The sequence below is a fragment of the Oreochromis niloticus genome, linkage group LG3, assembly GCF_001858045.2.
Source record: "Oreochromis niloticus isolate F11D_XX linkage group LG3, O_niloticus_UMD_NMBU, whole genome shotgun sequence".
In the NCBI taxonomy this organism is placed as follows: Eukaryota; Metazoa; Chordata; class Actinopteri; order Cichliformes; family Cichlidae; genus Oreochromis; species Oreochromis niloticus.
In genome coordinates this window covers 1,307,285-1,325,807 of record NC_031967.2, presented here as the reverse complement: position 1 = coordinate 1,325,807, position 18,523 = coordinate 1,307,285, and the positions used below count along the sequence as shown (strand labels likewise).

Below are 18,523 nucleotides of genomic sequence, written 5' to 3'. Positions count from 1 at the left end.
GTCTGTGTGTGTGTGTGTTTGATCAACTACAGATGTGAAGCCCTTAACCCCCCACCACACAAAGCACCAGGGCAGCTCTCCTCACCTCGCTTTGGTTTCGGGAAGCTTTCGTGCAGATGAAAAACCACTTTCTCCACAAAGTGCTGGATGTTGCTGTGCTCTGGTCCTCGCACAAACACCATCCAGTCGTGGGTGAACCCTTCCACCGTGGGTTTCTTTCTGACCTGGGCACGATGACCAAGTTCCAGTTTCACCTGTACAGCACCCTGCAAAGCACAAAGATGCAGGGTTAGCGTTAATAAAGACGGGTCACGGGTCCATGTTTCGTGCAGGTGTTTTTTCCTGAAACACTACAGTCTGCTATCTGCTGTCGAGCAACGTTTGTGTTCCTCTTAGCTGAAGCCAACAGGTACACGCTTAAACACGACGAGCTGAGCTGCGTGTGTTCTGTGCTTCATTTCGTGGGCTAACGTTACACAACTGTTAAACCGTAACATCGTAAGAATAAAGACCAAACTTCTCAACAAAGTTGGCGTGTCTGCGTTACCGGCCCAGCGACTCCACTCACTGACTACAGCCGCTCTCCAACACTCTATTGGCGCATTAGCCAAAACGTTTTGAGGGTTTCTCCCAAAACATTTTTCCTCTGTCCGTCTCTGAGGGGAATTTAACATCTCTATTATTTCATGTGGTAGCGGCGCGCTAAGTAGCAGTACAGCCCGAAAACCCTTGTTGCAGAAAAACCCACGGACCCCTCCGGTGTGGCATGAATGTCCACACGTATAGTGTTTAAACCAGAGCCGGGAACAGCAAAGCACCGTGAGCGGCTACTTACCGAGTTGGCCATAGCTGAGGCCGAGGCTTCGTGTTATTTCATGGAGAATTCGTTTTATATTAAATGAGAGGTGAGTGCAGTTTGCCTATGACGGCCGACATGGTTTCTTAGGGACTCAACTCAGACCCAAGACTTTGAAAGGCTCGCCGGCTGTAAAGCGTCTGTAATGACGTGGACAGTATCCGCTTGGGGCTTTTCAAAGTAAAACACTTGCAGTAAAGATGCACTCCAGGCCCACATACTTAACATTCTCCTTATCTCTCTCTCTCTCTCTCTCTCTCTCTCTCCATATATATATATATATATATATCTATATATATATATATATATATATATATATATGTATATATATATGTATATATATATATACATATATATATATATATATATATATATATATATATATATACATATATGTATATATATATATATACATATATATGTATATATATATATATATATATATATATATATATATATATACATATATATATATTCTGGCAAGTTATGCATACAATTTCTTTAGATTTGTCTTTCTTTTGTTTTGTCTTTCAGACAATCTCCACATGTGTTTATTTGAAAAGATTCAGGTTTCTTACCTACTTTTGGACTTTGTTGTTAGCATATATACACACAGCTGTTAATAATCCTGGCTTGTATGAGTTTATCCTGTATATGCATGATCCAGAATTAATCATTTTAATTAGTAAATTACTTATTTTTTTTATACCGTTGCCAGCAATCCAGCTGCACAGACATTTACTTCCAACATTAAGCTGTTAATGCAGCTCCAAAGACTTCTCCACTCTGCCAGGATTAAAACTAAGCTATGCTTCTCTAATTTTATGACTATAGGTTTCCTTTTTGTCTCTCCTGAAGCTGTCCTTGCATTTGACAAGTCTTGCTGGTATTGAAGCTCTATTTTAGTTGAATTGTATGTTTTCACTGTGCAGTATTAGTAAGGAATGTAGGAGTGCCTTCCCTGGCGTCTCTGTCCTCTTACTGCGTGTCTGTGGTTCCCAGCACTGATACTGGAGTGAGATTTACAGTCTATAAAGTCTTTAAAGGACTTCAGCGGCAAAGAGAATATTTTCACACACTTACTGGATGTCAAGTCTGTTTGCCATGACTTAAACCAATTTGTTAGGAAAGTAAAAGATCGTGTAGCTATTGTGATATTAATCAGAATCAGAACCAGAATACTTTATTGATCCCTAGGGGGAATCATTTAATATTAATAATTATATTAATAATTAGTAATAGTAATTATTAATTATTAATATTTAATACTAATTATCACTACAGTGTCATTATTTATCTTTAAATATATTTTAATGACTGCTAACTACGGTGCACTTTATCCAAAAATTATCCAGTATTTTATTTTGAGCATGAACTGCGGTCATTTCCGTTACGGTCTTTGTTACGGATCGCTTTAAGAGGCACAGCGCAGGCGCGGCTTGGCGTACCCGCTTGAGGCCTCAGAAAGAGCACGAGATGCAAAGAACCAATAAGAGAACAACAGATCCACAGATCTCCAATCAACTACTGGCAACCTCCCGTAAGAACGCTACGTTCAGGTCCCAAAGGAAACCTGATGTTTCTGCCTTAAAACAATTAAATGTAACGTTCAAAGTCGCTCGAACTGTAGTTTACGTTTAAAATGATAATCTGATTGTTCCTGGCTAACAAAAAGAAGCAATTCAGTGAGAGTCCAGTTTCCCATTTTCTGTGCATATATGTTACTAAAAAAGTTTTTTACTAAACTGCATAATAACTCCCAAATTTGGACAAAATAATAAGAAAGTCTATGAAAAATCCTCTTACACAAACTAGCCTTCAGTGTACTCCAGAGAAACTTAAAGTGTCATATAATAATAACAATAAATAACCATCATTATTGTATAGCACTATTTAAAACACATTTCTGAAACTCTTAACACACCACCGAGAGGTCTACATATCGCATCACACAGTATAGAAACATGTATATTCAACCATAAACTGTTACAGATCCTTCTTACAAACATAGTAACATTAAAGCAGTGGTGTGAATCATAGTCAAAAGTCAATGGGGATTGGATAAATGGATGGAGATAGAAGGAAATGAAATTACATCTACTTATTACTGGTCCGTAGTACAGTACAGGACTGCTGCATATTCTTCCCACTGAATGTGTCCAGTTACCCTTAATTAACATACAATGAAGGCTGAGTTAGTCTGAGGATTGACCCTTGTGGGATCCCATAGGAGTGGAGTAAGCCCTGTAGTTATTTATATGAATTTTGAAGTGTTTGTGAGATAAGAATGATGAAAACTATGTGAGAGCATCGCTATAACTGTAATCTCAGTTCACTATTCTGTGTGTTAGAATGGCATTAATCACCTTACCATTACTCAAGAATATTATTTTGGAGTTTCAGCAGGCACAGTGATTTACACACTGGTGCCTTCCTGCAAAAAACCTGTTCCTGGTATTAACGCCTGTCAGCGGGGGGCTGTATTACAGTTTTCTCCTATAATCCAAGGGTCCTAAATTTAATTGACCATAGTGTGAATATGAGTGTGTGGTTCTGTCTCTCAGTGATGGACTAGTGGCAGGTCAAGAGGTAACAGGTGGGATGGGTTTGTGACACCACAGGTTCCTAAGTTGGAGGAGAGGTTAAGAGGATGGATAGATGGTGTTTTAGTGCTGTGACTCTGAGAGAAACTAGATTAGAACTGATGCAAGGTGCAGGGTTCCTTAACCAGTTGAAGAAGCAGGTTTTTGAAAAACTTCAGTAACGACTTGTATTTTAGAAATGTGGCTGTAATTATATAACAGTGGAAGACACAGGCTGCCTTCAAGTGTTCAGGTATCCAAAGCAAAAGCTGATAACATGAAGGAAAGGGGAGATGACCAGAAAGGTATCTTTGAGAGATTTACCAGGAATAATATCAGCAGAAGGCCATGCATATGAAAAATGGTATTCACGAAATGGAAACTGTACATTCAGGCAACAGTTATTAATTTAAATTAATGTTCAAAAATATTTAAACTGAAAGATTTTACTACTTTGTGAAAAGTATTAGTTGCTCTTGAATTTAAGGGCATCGACTCATCTTTATAAAGGTGGGACAGGACAAGAAAAACCCAGAGAAGTAAGTGTTTTGATTTTTGATTTTTATAGGTTTGAAAATGACACTTGGGACACAATGAGTGTGCGTCCCAATGTATTCTGCTCCTTCAGACACAGATCCACACAGCATGTGTATATAAACCATGGAAGCAGCAGGAGCTTTCATTGTGACACACTGCTCAGCTTCACAGTGTGTGTGTGACACAGGTGGGTCACTTGGATTGGCAGAGGTGAGGCCTGGTAAAAAGCTACAGCTGTAAACTGTAACAGTGCTCATATAGGGGGCTGTTGGGGTTGTCTCACTTTTGGATGCAGGCTCCAGAGGCTGTTAGAGGAATTGCAGTTTTTGGCACTTCTGCACAGGTTTCAGTTTTCAGCCCTGGAGGTGCCGCCTGATATGAGGTGACACTTTTGTCTTTGTCCTCTCACCGTCTGTGAGAGATGTGTATCCACCATGTGAGTCCCTCCCTCTCCACCAGTCGGTCAGACGTCTGCCCGTCCTCCAGTCTGGTTCGGCTAAAAGGGAGATTTTCCTTCCCGCTGTGGCCAAGGGCTTGCTCATTGGGGTTGACCGGTTAGTGGGATTTTCTCTGTACTTCGTGGTCTGTGCCTTCAAGTGACTGTTGTTGTGATTTGGTGACCTCTAATTTCCTGCTTCTAAATTCAGACAGAGGCTGTTGTGCTCGGCCCTAAAACTCTTAGAAACAGCATCATCGTGGCCTCCAGTGAAGCTGTGAGGAGTCATCTTTGAGCAGAATATATCATTCAGTGTGCACAAACAACCATGTAGGTCTGTGAACTAAGCTGAGAGTGATTCTAGCTGCATGATTGTGAGTCAGTGTTATCAGACAAGCACCATGAAAAGCCTCAAAGCCTGCAGTTAACCTGAAACGCTGCAGCACGAGTCCCAACAGGAAGTAGAAAGAGAGCATATTTGTCACATATTAGCTCCTCTTCACTGACTCCCTGTTAAATCCAAGATTTAAAATCCTCCTTCTGACAGACGAGGTCTCGAATAATCAGCCTCTGTCGTCTCTTAAATGTCGTCATGTAAGTTCATATAAAGTTTCATCCAGACTGATCACATGTCTCTGAGGTGAGGGGGAGCGGCAACATCACCTCCTTACATCATTTTATTCCCTGTTCACAACCACAGTTTAAATCATGATTCAAGTACAGATTTGAAGCTTTAACAAAAGTATTGCTTTCATTTCTCAGAAATATTTTAATGCTCTCACTACATTTATTGGACACATTCATTTTAAACATAAGGATTGTTTTTAATACCTTGATGAAAGTATCTGTATTCCCAGTATTCCCAGTGTGCCTCCTTAGTGTCATGGTTAACACGTTGGCTCAGGAAGTGACAAAGTCACTGGTTAAAGGCAAATAAGAAGCTTTACAAAATAAAAGCTGCCATATGAAACAAATGGAGCTTCCTGCTGTGGTGACCCCAGACTGACTAAAGCATTTCTATAAACTAACACAAGAATAAACGAGAACATATCAAAATGAAAAGTAACTGCCATAAATCTCATGTACTTACACAGAAAAGTCAAAGCTCTGCCCATCAAAGCCCGACTGTGACGACCTCAGGGCTCCACCACAGCAATCACAGGCTGCCACTGTGCCGCTGAGTGCTCTCCCAAAAAGCCGCGGCCCGTCAGGCCCGTCGGGCTCGTGCAGTCTGAGTGTTGCACAGCAAAGCCTCCGTGGTGTCATTTCTAAAGCATCGTGCTCATGCATTGTTCTGGCTTGTATTGCTAGTGCAGACCTAGCATTACAGCACAGCCTGTATTGTTTGCTGTATAGGCAACATCCTGTAGAAACCGCTGGCACTGTTTGGTTTCAGACTTTCAAACCATTCACAGCCATGAAACTGGACTGAGCTTATTTTCAGCTTCATCTAAAATATAATGAAGGCTTTCTGTATGTTGTTGAAATGTCTTCTTCATATTGGTGACACGTTAAAGTGTTCAGATTTAATGTGCAGTGATGTGTGTGTGTGTGTGTGTGTGTGTGTGTGTGTGTGTGTGTGTGTGTGTGTGCACTGTCACGCTGCTCTGACTGGTCAGTAACTCTGTTCTACATATTGTAGTAAATAAGCTGTTGATAAGATGAACAGGTGCTGACTTACCTGTTCCTGTTTTGGGAGCCAGTAAACAGGCTGCTGGTAGCAGGTGGACAGTACAGCCTGGCTTATCGTTATGGTAACAGCAGGTGGGTGGGGCTGGGTGTGTTTGGGGAGGGGGTTGGGTTACTGTGTTAGTATATTAATAGTATTCAAAAAGCAATATGTGTTTACTGATGCTGCTCATGCCCTCATTGTTTAGTATATGTAATAAATGTTTGTTGTTATGATAAATATTATTATCAGGTTAAGTGAAATTCATTCAGTCCAACTCAAAGAGAATTTCTATTTGTGCAAAATATTCAGTTTGCATAACATCAAGAAGCATAAATTCATATTAAAATATGTAAGAAATCCTAAAGTGTTGTTTAGTCAGTGGGTGGATGCTGAAGGGTAATCTTGGTTTCCTTTGTTTGGGACAAACATTTGGGGATGTTTGTTTGAGAGGAAGAATAAAGTGTTGGATCAGTCAGGGGTTCGATGTCACGTCCCTGAGCTAAAGTCTGATTTGCCCTGATATGTGATCATCTGTAGTTTAACAGGAGAGCTGTCTTTACTTTGATCAAACCTCCTTCTCTTGTTCTAATGGAGATTCTGGATGTTCACAGGTTTGATCCAGGGACATGATGGAGAGTTTAAAGACGCGGCTCGAGTTCCCCAGCCCTGTCATACAAGCCCAGGTAAGAGGCGGACTCTGCTCTGTGACTCCTCCCATCCAAATGATACAAATGATCCTTCCCTTGTCTGCAGAGATTCCACAGGTACCAGTGATTTGTTAATGATAGAGGTAAACTAGCAGCTCACACAGGCAGAAAATCTCTACCATTAACAGGAATTCAGCAATACTCATAGAAAAGTATCCTGATAAGACAGAGTAATCAGTAACGTAACTATTTGATAGAGTAACATGACTGTAAGGTGCACTGATACATGTGTGCAGCTGCTGGAGGATTTTAAAGAGACATGAGGTGAGTTTACAGTGTAACAAGATCACAGACACAGAGTTACTTTGTATGTTTGTTGGAACCACAAGGGTTTCTGAGTCACTCACACGCGTGTGTGTAATATGTTTATGTAGAGGGGAGGCAGGTTTCACTGAACACACACAGACTCCCTGTAGGCTCATTCATTCATTCATTCATTCATTCATTCACACTGTAGTGTTGGTTTCTCTTCCTCTCTTTGTTATTGTGAATAATGGTACAGAAGTGTGATTTTCTTGTTTTGCAGACGGTGAGAAGTCTTGTTGCAGCTGTCGTAAAGGAAAAAGGGTCAAATGGGCAAATCAGCTGGTCCTGTGCTCAGGTGAGTTCCTGTAAGAGTCAGATATGATCATTTCTTTAGTTACATGAAGTATAAAGGCCAGGAACATCTGCTTCATGTCGTCCTGTGTTTGATCCTCAGTTACTTTGACACATCTGCTGTGAGGCTGACACCTCTGATCTCACAGTGGCAGCTTTGTTTTTATACACAGATATAAAATATGGATCTGCACTGATAAACGATCATAGTTATGTATAATATTTCCGACTGTCTGAGTCCAAATTGAACCAAACCTTGTGAATTGGGATTGAATCAGTGCTGAGCCCGAGTGGCTGAACTGAGTGGGACAGATTGCATTCTCACCTGCACCTCTGTCTTTGTCCGTTTTCATTCAGGGCTTCAGTGCATGTGTGGAAAAGGCACAGATAGTTGTGTTAAACTTCTGAAACACTGACTGCATCACTGTTGTCGTTCAGGGCCCAGCACTGGAAGCTTTGTGGCAGCAGTGCTGCAGTGACTGTGCTGTGGTGTGTTCAGCGTGCTGCGACACCTTGGTGTTATTGGTGGACCAGGGCCATGCAGACCTGGAGTACATCCTCAATGGTGTCCTCAACCTCCTGCCTTCTGCAAGGTATGCAACACGCAGTTATTGGACTCATGTGATGACATACATGACAAATAGCTCGATGACCATCTCCAAAGAGGGCAACGCCCTGTAGGGTTTAAATATGTGGGTCTCTCCACCTTGTATAAGAAGTGAAACATCTTTAAAACTTAATCAAGTCCAGTCGCCTTCTTTTCCAGCTACCAGTGTGCAACATGGAGTCAATGCTTCCAGTGCAGGAACCCGACTGACAGTCTACAAACTGAGTTAGACACATGGAGGTCATAGCTTAGTCTGTGCTGAGGATAAATCCACGATGTCATTGCTCTCCATCAGGGCTCATGTGAAGTAAAGAAAATAGCTTTGAAAGTTTAAACTGGAAACATGAAGATGTTAAAGGTTACTGTTCCACAGTTCAGACCTGGATGCTAACCTAGTTGTGCAGCATAATGTAACTATTTGAAAACATTTGAAGCAATGAAAACACTCACACTGTTAGTTTTTTCAGTTATTCTGACTCTGATATCCAACAGACACACTCAAGGGTTGATAAAAGTCATTCGGCGATTGTTGGAGATGCAGGCTGACCAGAGCGATGGACACTTCACCTGTCCGTATTCTATCAGGTAAGTATCTCATGTCTCATGTCCTGTCATGAGATGTCTAATATCTAGAGATGTTCATACATATTGTCTTGTATAATCTATCAAGCTACATATAACTTGTAGCTTACTGCTAGTCCAAAGAAGCAGCATTGGTCCATCACTAGGGATGGGTACCGGTGTCCGGTGCCATGATGGCACCGGTTCTGACATAAACGGTAGTAACCAGACCGAAAAGCAGCGCACATTTCGGTGCTTTATTTCGGTGCTTTATTTCGGTGCTTTTTTTTTCCTGAGCCAATTCTAGCCAATCATTTTACGTTTCCGAGGATAGTAGGCGGGCCCAGGTACATACGTTCTGTGCAGAGCTACAGATTAAAAATGCCCAAGGCGAAGCGATCAAAAGTCTGTCTGTACTTTGCAGCAAAAGATGCAAACTCAGCAGCCTGCAACAAGTGCTTTAAGCTGATACTGTGATACTGTCAAAGGAGGTAACACCTCAAATCTGATGAAACGCCTGGCGACGCATATCGGGGGTTTTTTTTAAAGCCGAGAAATGCGCCGTGTTTGATAGCTTGCTGCGAGACCTCACACCGTGCACATCTACTGCGGGTGTGGTGCCTGTTATCGGACCCGGAGTTAGCAACATCCCCCAAAAACCCGAAGAGTAGAGTCCTGGTCCCTAGCCCTGTCAGTGTAGCAGAAATGATGAGGATGATGATGGCAGCAGCAGCCGTTCTCCTCTGCGTGAGTAGCTTAATGCTGTTCGTGTGTAATTAACGTTGAGTAGGCTAACCACATTATTACATTAATGCATGTAAGGTGAACTAGCAAACACCGTCGTAGTTACATGCGGCTGTCTTCTTGTTTGATGGCAGATACTCCCTTCACCCTGGCCAAAAAGGCTAAAATGACCAAAGAAAAAGTGGAAAACAGTTAAACATGAGAGGTCTTTGGACAAAGTTTGTGTTTTTTTCATTGTTTAAGCACTGCTTCCAGCCAAGAGTGAGACCATATATGCCCTATAGCTGCAGAAAAGGCTAACATTGTTATCTTTTTACAAAAAAAACAGCTGAACATGAGAGGTTTTTGGACCAATTTTGTGATCTCCATTCTTTAAGCACTGGTTTGAGCACCGTTTAAGCACCGGCACCGTTTCAAAAGTACCGGTTTGGCACCAGTATCGGATAAAACCTAAACGATACCCATCCCTATCCATCACCCACTTGAAGTGCCGTAGGGGTCCGGTGCTCTGTCTGGTGGCAGTCAAAGGCCCTGGTGCTTCAGGCCCAGCTATAAACTGGCTCTTGGAGCATGAGAATCCCAGACTAGTGTGTGTTGAAAAATACTGACTACATGTAAAGAGTGAGAGGTGGCAGAAAGGGAATGGGTACGTTTGCATCTCCCTGATTTGATGCCAGCATTTAGCAGTTTTCCCTGGTGGACAAGACGTTTGCTTCCCTGTGCCGTCATGTTGGGAACAGGTGCCGAGAGTCATTTGTTCACATGTGACTAACAGTTGTTTAGAGTAATTTTTAGAGTTGCTGGGTGAGGTGGGTACCCCATCTAGCAACTCCATAGTCCTGCTGGGGGACTTTAATGTGGTGGGGGCAATCTCTGAACCAGAAGATAGACATTGGAGGTTCAGGAGCAGCATGTTGGAAGCGTCCTGTTAGGCTTGGTTATCTGGCAGATATCGACAGGATGAGTGTAACTCTTGCAGTAGCTGAAACAAAAACTCAGGTGTACGAGGAGCTTGGTGAGGGAATGGAGCAAGACTTTTTGTTGACCTAGAAACGATTCTGACAAACCATCAGTCAAGTCAGAAGAGGAAAGCAGTGATCTGTTCACACTGGATACAGAGTATCAGAGCCTGAGGACAAGGGGCACGACTCTGAGGGTGGGGTCACCTGGCAGCAGAGTCCGAGGGGCGGATGAGAGGTACCCTTAGTTTCTCCAGGCTCTGGATGTTGTTGAGTTCTCTTGGTTGACACGCCTTTGCAATGTTTTGTGGAAGTCTCACTTCTCTGTCCAAATGCAGGAAGCTTGGTCCGTTTTGCCAGCACCAAGTCGGATCTATTCTTGGTGGGTGTTGTTATCGATGCTGTTTTGAGTAATTCTGCAGCTGCGTGGGAAACATTGGGAATGAGAATCAGCACCTCCAAGTCTGAGGCTGTGGTTCAAAGCTGAAAACAGTGGAGCACCCACTCCAGGTCAAGGACGAGCTGGCGCCCAAGTTGGAGGTGTTTAAGTATCTCTGGGTGTTGTTCAAGAGTGAGGACAGAGTGACATATTGACAGATGGTCCTGTGGCTGCAGTGATGGGGCCGCTCTACTGGTCCATCGTGGTGACCTCAGTGATATGAAAGCTGTCAAAGCTGTTGATTTACTGGTTGATCTAACATCCCTACACTAACCTGTGCTTACAAGCTTTGGGTAGTGATCAAAAGAATGCAAGCGGCAGATATTAGTTTCCTCTGAACAGTGGCTGGGCTTTCCCTTAGAGATGGGTCAGTCATTTAGGAAGGTGTCAGAGTACAGCTGCTACTCACCCACATTGAAAGGTGCCAGTTGGGGTGGTTTGGGCGTCTGTTTTGGATGCTTCTAGGACACCTCATGTCTTACCGAGAAGAGACCTGGAGGTAGACTCTGGACACACTGGAGAGATTATATGATTTGGCTGGTTTGGTAACACCTCAGTTAAAGAAAAAGGACAATTCAGTTCAACTGTGATTTAGTTCCAGTTCATGAGGTAATTTTCTTGTTTGGCTACCCATGACTACCACAGGCAGAAGCAGCATGGATCCAAGCCATGTTTTTGTATTTGAAACATGTTAGTACGGTGAGTTTTGCATAAAAGGTTTTGACCATATGTAACTCCTTATTCCAACATGTTCAGTGCTCGTGCCCTAATAAACAATAAATGTAGTGTTTAATTGTCTGTTTTTAATCTAAAGACGTGTTTGATGACGTAACAGATCATGTAAACAGTCCTGCTGCATTTACAGTGGGGGGCATTATTACAGTTGGTGGTGAGACAGGGAGGGCTTTCCTGTTCACAGTGTAAACATGCTGCTGAAGCCTTGAGGGAAACCTCTTCTTTGTTCTCCTCGTCCTCCTCCAGCTTTGCCTCATTTGACAAGTTCCTGGGGCATCCTTAATCACTTGCAGCGGGTAATAAAATGACTGAGCTGCTTTGTCTTTTTTCATTTTCCTTCCTTCCTCTTCCTTTCTCATTTACCTCTGAAGTAATTTCCTCATTTATTTTACATTTTCTTCACCTATCTTCTTCCTTTTTTTCATTCCCTCCTTCTCATTGTGCTTTCTCCATGGTCATTAGTGTCATTTCTGCCTGTGGCTGTCTGGCAGCCTGAACCTCCCTAGTGGGAAGATGAATGTGTTCAGGGCAGCAGGGTGGTGCCATTGGCCACTGCCTGTCTGGGCTGCCATTGGTTGTCAGGCCTGGCACTGCTGGGTACTGTAAATGCTGCACTATTAATGGAGCATACACACTGCTGCCCACTGTTAAATGTCTTCTCACCATAGCCCTTAGCAATCTGCCACCATGACACATTGGCCCTCAGCAGGCTCACAGGACATTTGGGGGCTCTATCCACGACATCACCTTATGTTTGTGTGCACATACAGTGAGCTGTACACCAGTATTACTATAAATAATCACAAGGACTAGTTAGTCAGTGATTCAGGTGTCTGTTTGTTTTAGTTCATACACTCACTGGCCACTTTTTTAGGTGCACCTACTTTTTAATACCAATATCAGTGAGCGAAGCACATGGAAGCAACTCGGTGCATTTAGGTATGTAGACCTGGTTAAAATGACCACGAATAGTGAAGAAAGTTGATTTAAGTGATTGTGAATAAAGCGTGGTTTATCTTGCCCGATGGCTGGTCTGCTAAACCACTGGGATTTTCCCACGCAGTCATCTCTAGGGTTGACCAAAGGACAACCTAAGGACAATGGGCAAACTGGTTGAGCTGACAGGAAGACAACAGTATCTCAAATCGCCACTCATTATAGTGCCAATGTGCAGAAGAGCATCTTTGAACATACTACATCAAACTCTGACGCAGCAGCAGAAGACCATAGCAGGTGTCACTCGTGATAGGAAAGAAAAGCAAAGTGAGGCTGATTCACAGGGATTACCCAAACTGGACTTGACTGGAAGAGCATTGTATGATTTACCTCATGACATTCTGATGGCAGAGTCAGAATTTGGAGCAGTAAAATGCCATGACCAGGATGGAGGCTCAGGCTGGTTGTGGTGGTTTAATGGTGTGTGGACCTGTGTAACAAATCCAGTCACAAAATGTCCTCAAATATTCCACAGTCAACTGTGGTATTAAAACAAAGTGGGAGGGATTGGGAATGATAGCAACACAATTATGAAGTGGTAAAATCACACAGCGGGGTCAGCAGACGCTGAGGGGCATAGTTTGCAGAGGACACCAACTTTCTACAGAGTCAGTCACTGTAGACTTCCAAACTTCATTTAGCCTTCAGATGAGCTGAAGAACTGTGAGCAGAGAGCTCCATGGGATGGGTTTCCATGGCCGAGCAGCTACATCGCTAAGCGCATGGGATAAGTGAGATTTGGATGGAACTTGAACTGGACTGGCCTGAGTCCAGACCTCAACCCAACAGAACTCCTCAGTGATGAATTAGAGCAGAGACTACCAGCCAGGTCTTCTCATCCAACATCACTGACTAACACAGAGGTGGGCAACTCCAGGCCTCGAGTGTCCTGCAGGTTTTAGACATGTCCAGCTCATTTGAATGGCTAAATGACCTCCTCAGCATGTCTTGAGGAGGCCTAGTAATCAATTCAATTCAATTTTATTTATATAGCACCAAATCACAACAACAGTCGCCTCAAGGCGCTTTATATTGTAAAGTATATCCTATAATAATAGATACAGAGAAAAACCCAACAATCATATGACCCCCTGTGAGCAATGAACCAATCATGTGATTCATGTGTGCCGACCTAGGGTGAGATCTAAAACCTGCAGAACACAAGCCCTCAAGGCCTGGAGTTCCCCACCCCTCATCATCACATCATAAATGTGCAGGAATGGTAAAAATTCCTAAAACACGCTCCTGAACTTTATGGAAAGCCTTCCCAGAAGATTTGAAGCTGTTACAGCTGCAGCATCTGTGAAGCCGTCTCTAATAAGTAAAGCCCCAAACATTTTCGTTTAATGTAAAAATGTAAGAATGAACAGGGTTTTAACATTAAAAGTTATGTTTTGTTTACAATATAGTGAGCTCTCCTCTTTTTAGTGTATAAAATATGTTGTGTGGATGAATGCAGACTTCACCTCAAAGGTTGAAGACAGTTGTGAACATCCACATAAAAATCAGCGGTGCAACAGAAAGATCTCCTCTGTCCAAATTGTCTGCCAGTGCTCTGAAACACCAACAGACTTTGAGTCACAATAAATAGAAGAAACTCCTGATTGTTTGCTTCCTTTGTGCTGAGATGAAGATGGTAGTTGTTTTGGTTAGTGCAAACAAACTGCTTCCAATTTTACAGTTGGTCTAATGTCCGTCACTTGTCACAGGTCTCGCAATTCCCGTTGTTCTTCTTCAAGATGTTATCCATATTGTGTTCAAAAACGCTATCTGTGTACTCAAAGCCCTGCCCATCGTCTATCATGTCAGCAGGTAATCCAACAGGTAGCCCAGCAGGTAACCCAGCAGGTAATTCAGCAGGTAGCCCAGCAGGTAATTCAGCAGGTAGCCCAGCAGGTAATTCACCAGGTAGCCCAGCAGGTAATTCCGCAGGTAGCCCAGCAGGTAATTCACCAGGTAGCCCAGCAGGTAGCCCAGCAGGTAATTCAGCAGGTAATTCACCAGGTAGCCCAGCAGGTAACCCAGCAGGTAATTCACCAGGTAGCCCAGCAGGTAATTCACCAGGTAGCCCAGCAGGTAATTCACCAGGTAGCCCAGCAGGTAACCCAGCAGGTAATTCACCAGGTAACCCAGCAGGTAATTCACCAGGTAGCCCAGCAGTTAATTCACCAGGTAGCCCAGCAGGTAACCCAGCAGGTAATTCACCAGGTAACCCAGCAGGTAATTCACCAGGTAACCCAGCAGGTAATTCACCAGGTAGCCCAGCAGGTAATTCACCAGGTAGCCCAGCAGGTAACCCTGGCCTGCTTCTCACATTCAGTTTTTGGAGTCTTTCTTTGAGGTGTAGCCACGTTACAATAGTGCAGGTAGGTGTTAGGTGGTGAGTGGACAGAGCATTAGAGCACAGACGACATCCATCCAAAAATACTGTTTCCCTCTCAGTGTCATAGCAACAGGGCTTTACCATTCTGTAGCATGGCCTCTTCTTCAGGGTCAGCATCCAGTCTCTGGAGTGTTGTTCCTCTGGGATGCTTTGCTTGATCCTTAAATTCCACTTCATTAACATTCATGGTGCATCTGTAGCTTTGCTCTTTGTTCTTCATCATTTGTTTCTCATGAATCTGTCTCCCCTCAGCCTGCCCCATCACTGCCTCTGTCTCTGAGTTCCTGGTATAGTGAGCTCAGCGTGTCTTTGTCGGTACTGCGCAAAGTGGCCAACAATCCAGCAGCAGCGACCGATTGGCTGTTGGCGGTCAGCTCCGCCCTGTCGTCCAGCCAGCGCCTGTCCTCCTCTCTTGTCCTGATTGTGACTTATCATCATGGGTCAGGAAAACATCTGCCAGCTGGCTTTGAAAGCAAGCCAGGCTGTCGCTGCTGCCGACCCCTGCCAGGTAGATAACCCACACAACTGGTTCTCTTAAATCTGTGGACTGAATATAAAGTAATGCATGTTCCCTCTGACATGTAGATATATTGTATGTAAGGGAGCTAGCTTGTGTTTGTCTTTCTAACAGCAGTAAACACATGTTGATAACCTGGTATTTTGGCACCAACACATGACTTTGAAATGGTTCAGATCAGCAGGAAGATAAAAGCTGTCACTGCTGTGTGATTGCTGCTAATCTGCTGCCGTATAAAGGGAGTGCTTAGGGAGTGCTTTAAGGGGACAGACGTCCCTCTGGACTTGTGTTGGAGTCACTAGCTCCAGATGAAGTGTGAAGTTTACCCCTCATTACTCAAGCGTGCACTGGGCCCCAGAGGATTCACCTTCTGCTCTAATTGCTCCCAGAGTGCTGCACACACTGGTGTTTGGATGCACTGGTTGAAGCTTGTTGGCATATTTGAGTCCTCTGGAGATCTCTGCTCGCTCGTACTTGTCATCTTAAATCTGCCTGCGTGCAGCAGCAGGTCTTTGTTACAGGAAAAGCCAGAAGCTAACCACTATGAAACCTTAGATGATGATTTCCTGCAGTGATATTGATTCAAAGTGATGTTTTTGGCTCGACAGCATTAAACGTGTCATCGCTCAGCTTTATTTTCTTTGCCCCTCCCTCTCGCTCTCGGGCCGTGCAGGTGAAGCGGTCGCTCTGCAACAGTTAAGGCTCGGTGTGCCATTAGGTGTGTGGTGGTAATTAAGAGCTGTGACACTGCAGCGTGGTGTATCTAAGGACCGTGATGCTGTCTCACTGTTTCCTGATTTGTAACCTGTCTCATACTAAAGTGTCAGGACTTCATGTGTGATCTATGAAGCTTTAACTGACTGCAGAGTACAAGATGGGCACAACACATTTAGCATCACAAGGGCAGACTCAGCCCTGCTTTATCTGTTTATGCTGAACATGCTGTGAAGCTGTCAGTTTGTGTGCACGTACAGGTCGATGATGCAGCCTCTGTAAGGTCTGACAAAGTGCATTTAATGTTTGCTGATGTGGGTGTTTCCCTCTGCAGGTCCCGCCCCTCCTGCTGCTTCTTTTGTTCAAACTGACCAAAGAAAAGAATCCCGTCCTGGCTCACGCTGTTCTCACAAGCCTGCCAAACCTCGGCACTCATAAGGTACGCAGCACGACTAAGAAGAGCCTGTACTGACTGTGAGCGTCTGGAGACGGGGCTGGAACATCAGCAGCACCTTTCTACTTCATCTGAGCGCTCACAGTGTGTTTTAGTCCATCATACACACAGATGAGCTTTTATCTGTGTGGGTGTGACCAGTGTGTCCCAAATACCCGGGTCACTGGCAAACCAGCGTGTGAGCACAATCCACCAATAGCAGCAATAGATGTTAGTTTAGTTTTTTGGGGTGATTTAAGTTGCAAAGCCGTCATTTCATTTCAGTACAGCATGTTCAGTCTGCCAGGAGCTGCTCAGTTCAGAGCAACATGAGATTTTTGGTTGCCAGCAATTTGCTAATAGAACAGCCCCAGCTTTGTAATGAAATCATATAAACAGAGGTCACATGGTCCAAAGGCTCCAATGTGGGACTGTAAGTACAATACAGTGGCTGCAAAATTCTTCGGCCCCCTTGGACTTTTCCACATTTTGTCACATTACAGCCACAAACATGAATCAATTTTATTGGAATTCCAGGTGAAAGACCAACACAAAGTGGTGTACAAGTGAGAAGTGGAACGAAAATCATACATGATTCCAAACATTTTTTACAAATCAATAACTGCAAAGTGGGGTGAATGAAGCCTCAGCTCGACGCTCCAGTGAGTCCCTGTTTCTCCAAAAGTCAGCAGGAGTCTATGGCCTTGTTTTTGTGCGCACGTATAAAAAGTTTGCAGGTGCAAGTGTTGCAGGAGGAGAAATTTATTTTGAGCTAAGAAAAGCTGAATTTGCTGTGTGCAAAAAATGTATTTCAGTGTTTGCTATTATCCACACACACACACAATAGCAGCCCCTCTCGCTCAGTATTTGCATTTGTGCTCGCTCGCACCAGGCCTTACCAGCATGCAGGAGACATGGTGGCTGCCATTTCACTCACTTTAAAACAGTGCAACAGACCAGACCTGGCAACCCCGGCTGCTCTCGTCCTGCAGGGACTACAGGAGCTGTGTCGAGCAGAGGTACCTCGTCTGTCTCCATTTGTCTCTTTAAATTCAGGAATCATGTTTCTGGATCATAACTTTTGAATCTTGTCCAAAGTTCTGGTCTTAAAATAAATCTTTCTTTCTCAGGTGGTGGATATTATCTCAGCATGGAGAACTGTTTGGCCTGAGCTCAGCTGTCACTCACAGCCAGGAGTGGTTCAAGCCATGGCTGAGCTTTTGGCTCTGGTGCCTCAGCTCACAGTTAAATCAGAGCAGTACGAGGTGCGTCGTAACGTTCATGTTCCTCTGTGTTGAGGAGCTAACCGAGTGACACAGGAACTCCACCAGGTTATGTTTTTCTCTGTGGTTCTGTCTGTAAACAGGACTCTCACCAGCTGTTTGTATATCCTAACCTCACTGTAGAGTCACATCTCTACATCACTGTGTTTGGTAGCTAAAGTTAGCACATCAATGTAAAGTTGGGTAGAAGCACAAAGTACAGACGTGTGAGGGTCCAGTCCTCAGAGTCCTGCTGTGGTCGGACTTCACAGGGTCAGTAACTAATAAATGGATCAGCGAGTCTGAGCATCTTTTTAAAAACAGAAGTTTTGGTAATTTGTTGCTCTGGAGGATTCAACACAGTGCAGCAGTGGCCGTCCCAGCAGATGAATCCTAGCCCATGCATTGCTGCTTGTTGGAAAGCTCTTCTCCTCTCTAACAATGATATAGCAGTACAGCTTAGTAGGGATGGGTATCGAAAACCGGTTCTTGTTGAGAACCGGTTCCCACTGTTTCAATTCCTTGGAATTGTTTGCCATTTTTGCAAACGATTCCCTTATCGATTCTAGTCGCCCCGAATGACGTCACCACGTTGCGGAGCGTCGGAGCGTACCTGGCAGGAAACACGGCGCCTAAGCGGTTCAAACGCTTAAAAGTTTGTTTATACTTTACGAGAACGGATGACAACAGGGCAACTTGCAATACTTGCAAAGTAGATATTTCATTAAAGGAGGAAGCACTACGAATATGCAAAAGCATTTGCTCACAAAACACGCGATGATCTTA

General features: G+C 43.8%; 3 protein-coding genes across 4 annotated transcripts in view; 2 read left to right on the top strand and 1 right to left on the bottom strand.

The window, feature by feature from the left end:
- The window catches only part of mllt3 (MLLT3 super elongation complex subunit), a 32,015-nt gene extending 31,007 nt beyond the window's left edge, over positions 1-1,008 (bottom strand). Inside the window, 2 exon segments of the mRNA XM_003460027.5 lie at positions 86-266; positions 836-1,008. Coding sequence (XP_003460075.1) covers positions 86-266; positions 836-847 — 193 coding nt within the window. The 5' untranslated portion in view covers positions 848-1,008.
- Positions 1,009-4,024: 3,016 nt separating this feature from the next.
- On the top strand, positions 4,025-8,586 carry LOC102082755 (focadhesin). 2 transcript variants are annotated; one of them, XM_019350294.2, is made up of 5 exons: positions 4,025-4,162; positions 6,695-6,766; positions 7,317-7,391; positions 7,826-7,980; positions 8,487-8,586. In XM_019350294.2, the coding sequence occupies exons 2-5, from the start codon at positions 6,710-6,712 to the stop codon at positions 8,581-8,583; spliced, it is 384 nt and encodes a 127-aa protein (XP_019205839.1). In that variant the 5' UTR covers positions 4,025-4,162; positions 6,695-6,709; the 3' UTR covers positions 8,584-8,586. The 2 variants fall into 2 exon arrangements, with proteins under 2 accessions (XP_019205839.1, XP_025755764.1); XM_025899979.1 differs by having other exon boundaries at positions 4,160-4,185.
- An 8,775-nt stretch (positions 8,587-17,361) lies between these two features.
- On the top strand, positions 17,362-18,293 carry LOC112842734 (focadhesin). The gene is made up of 2 exons (XM_025900015.1): positions 17,362-17,494; positions 17,606-18,293. The coding sequence occupies exons 1-2, from the start codon at positions 17,390-17,392 to the stop codon at positions 17,771-17,773; spliced, it is 273 nt and encodes a 90-aa protein (XP_025755800.1). The 5' UTR covers positions 17,362-17,389; the 3' UTR covers positions 17,774-18,293.
- The last annotated feature ends 230 nt before the right edge of the window (positions 18,294-18,523 follow it).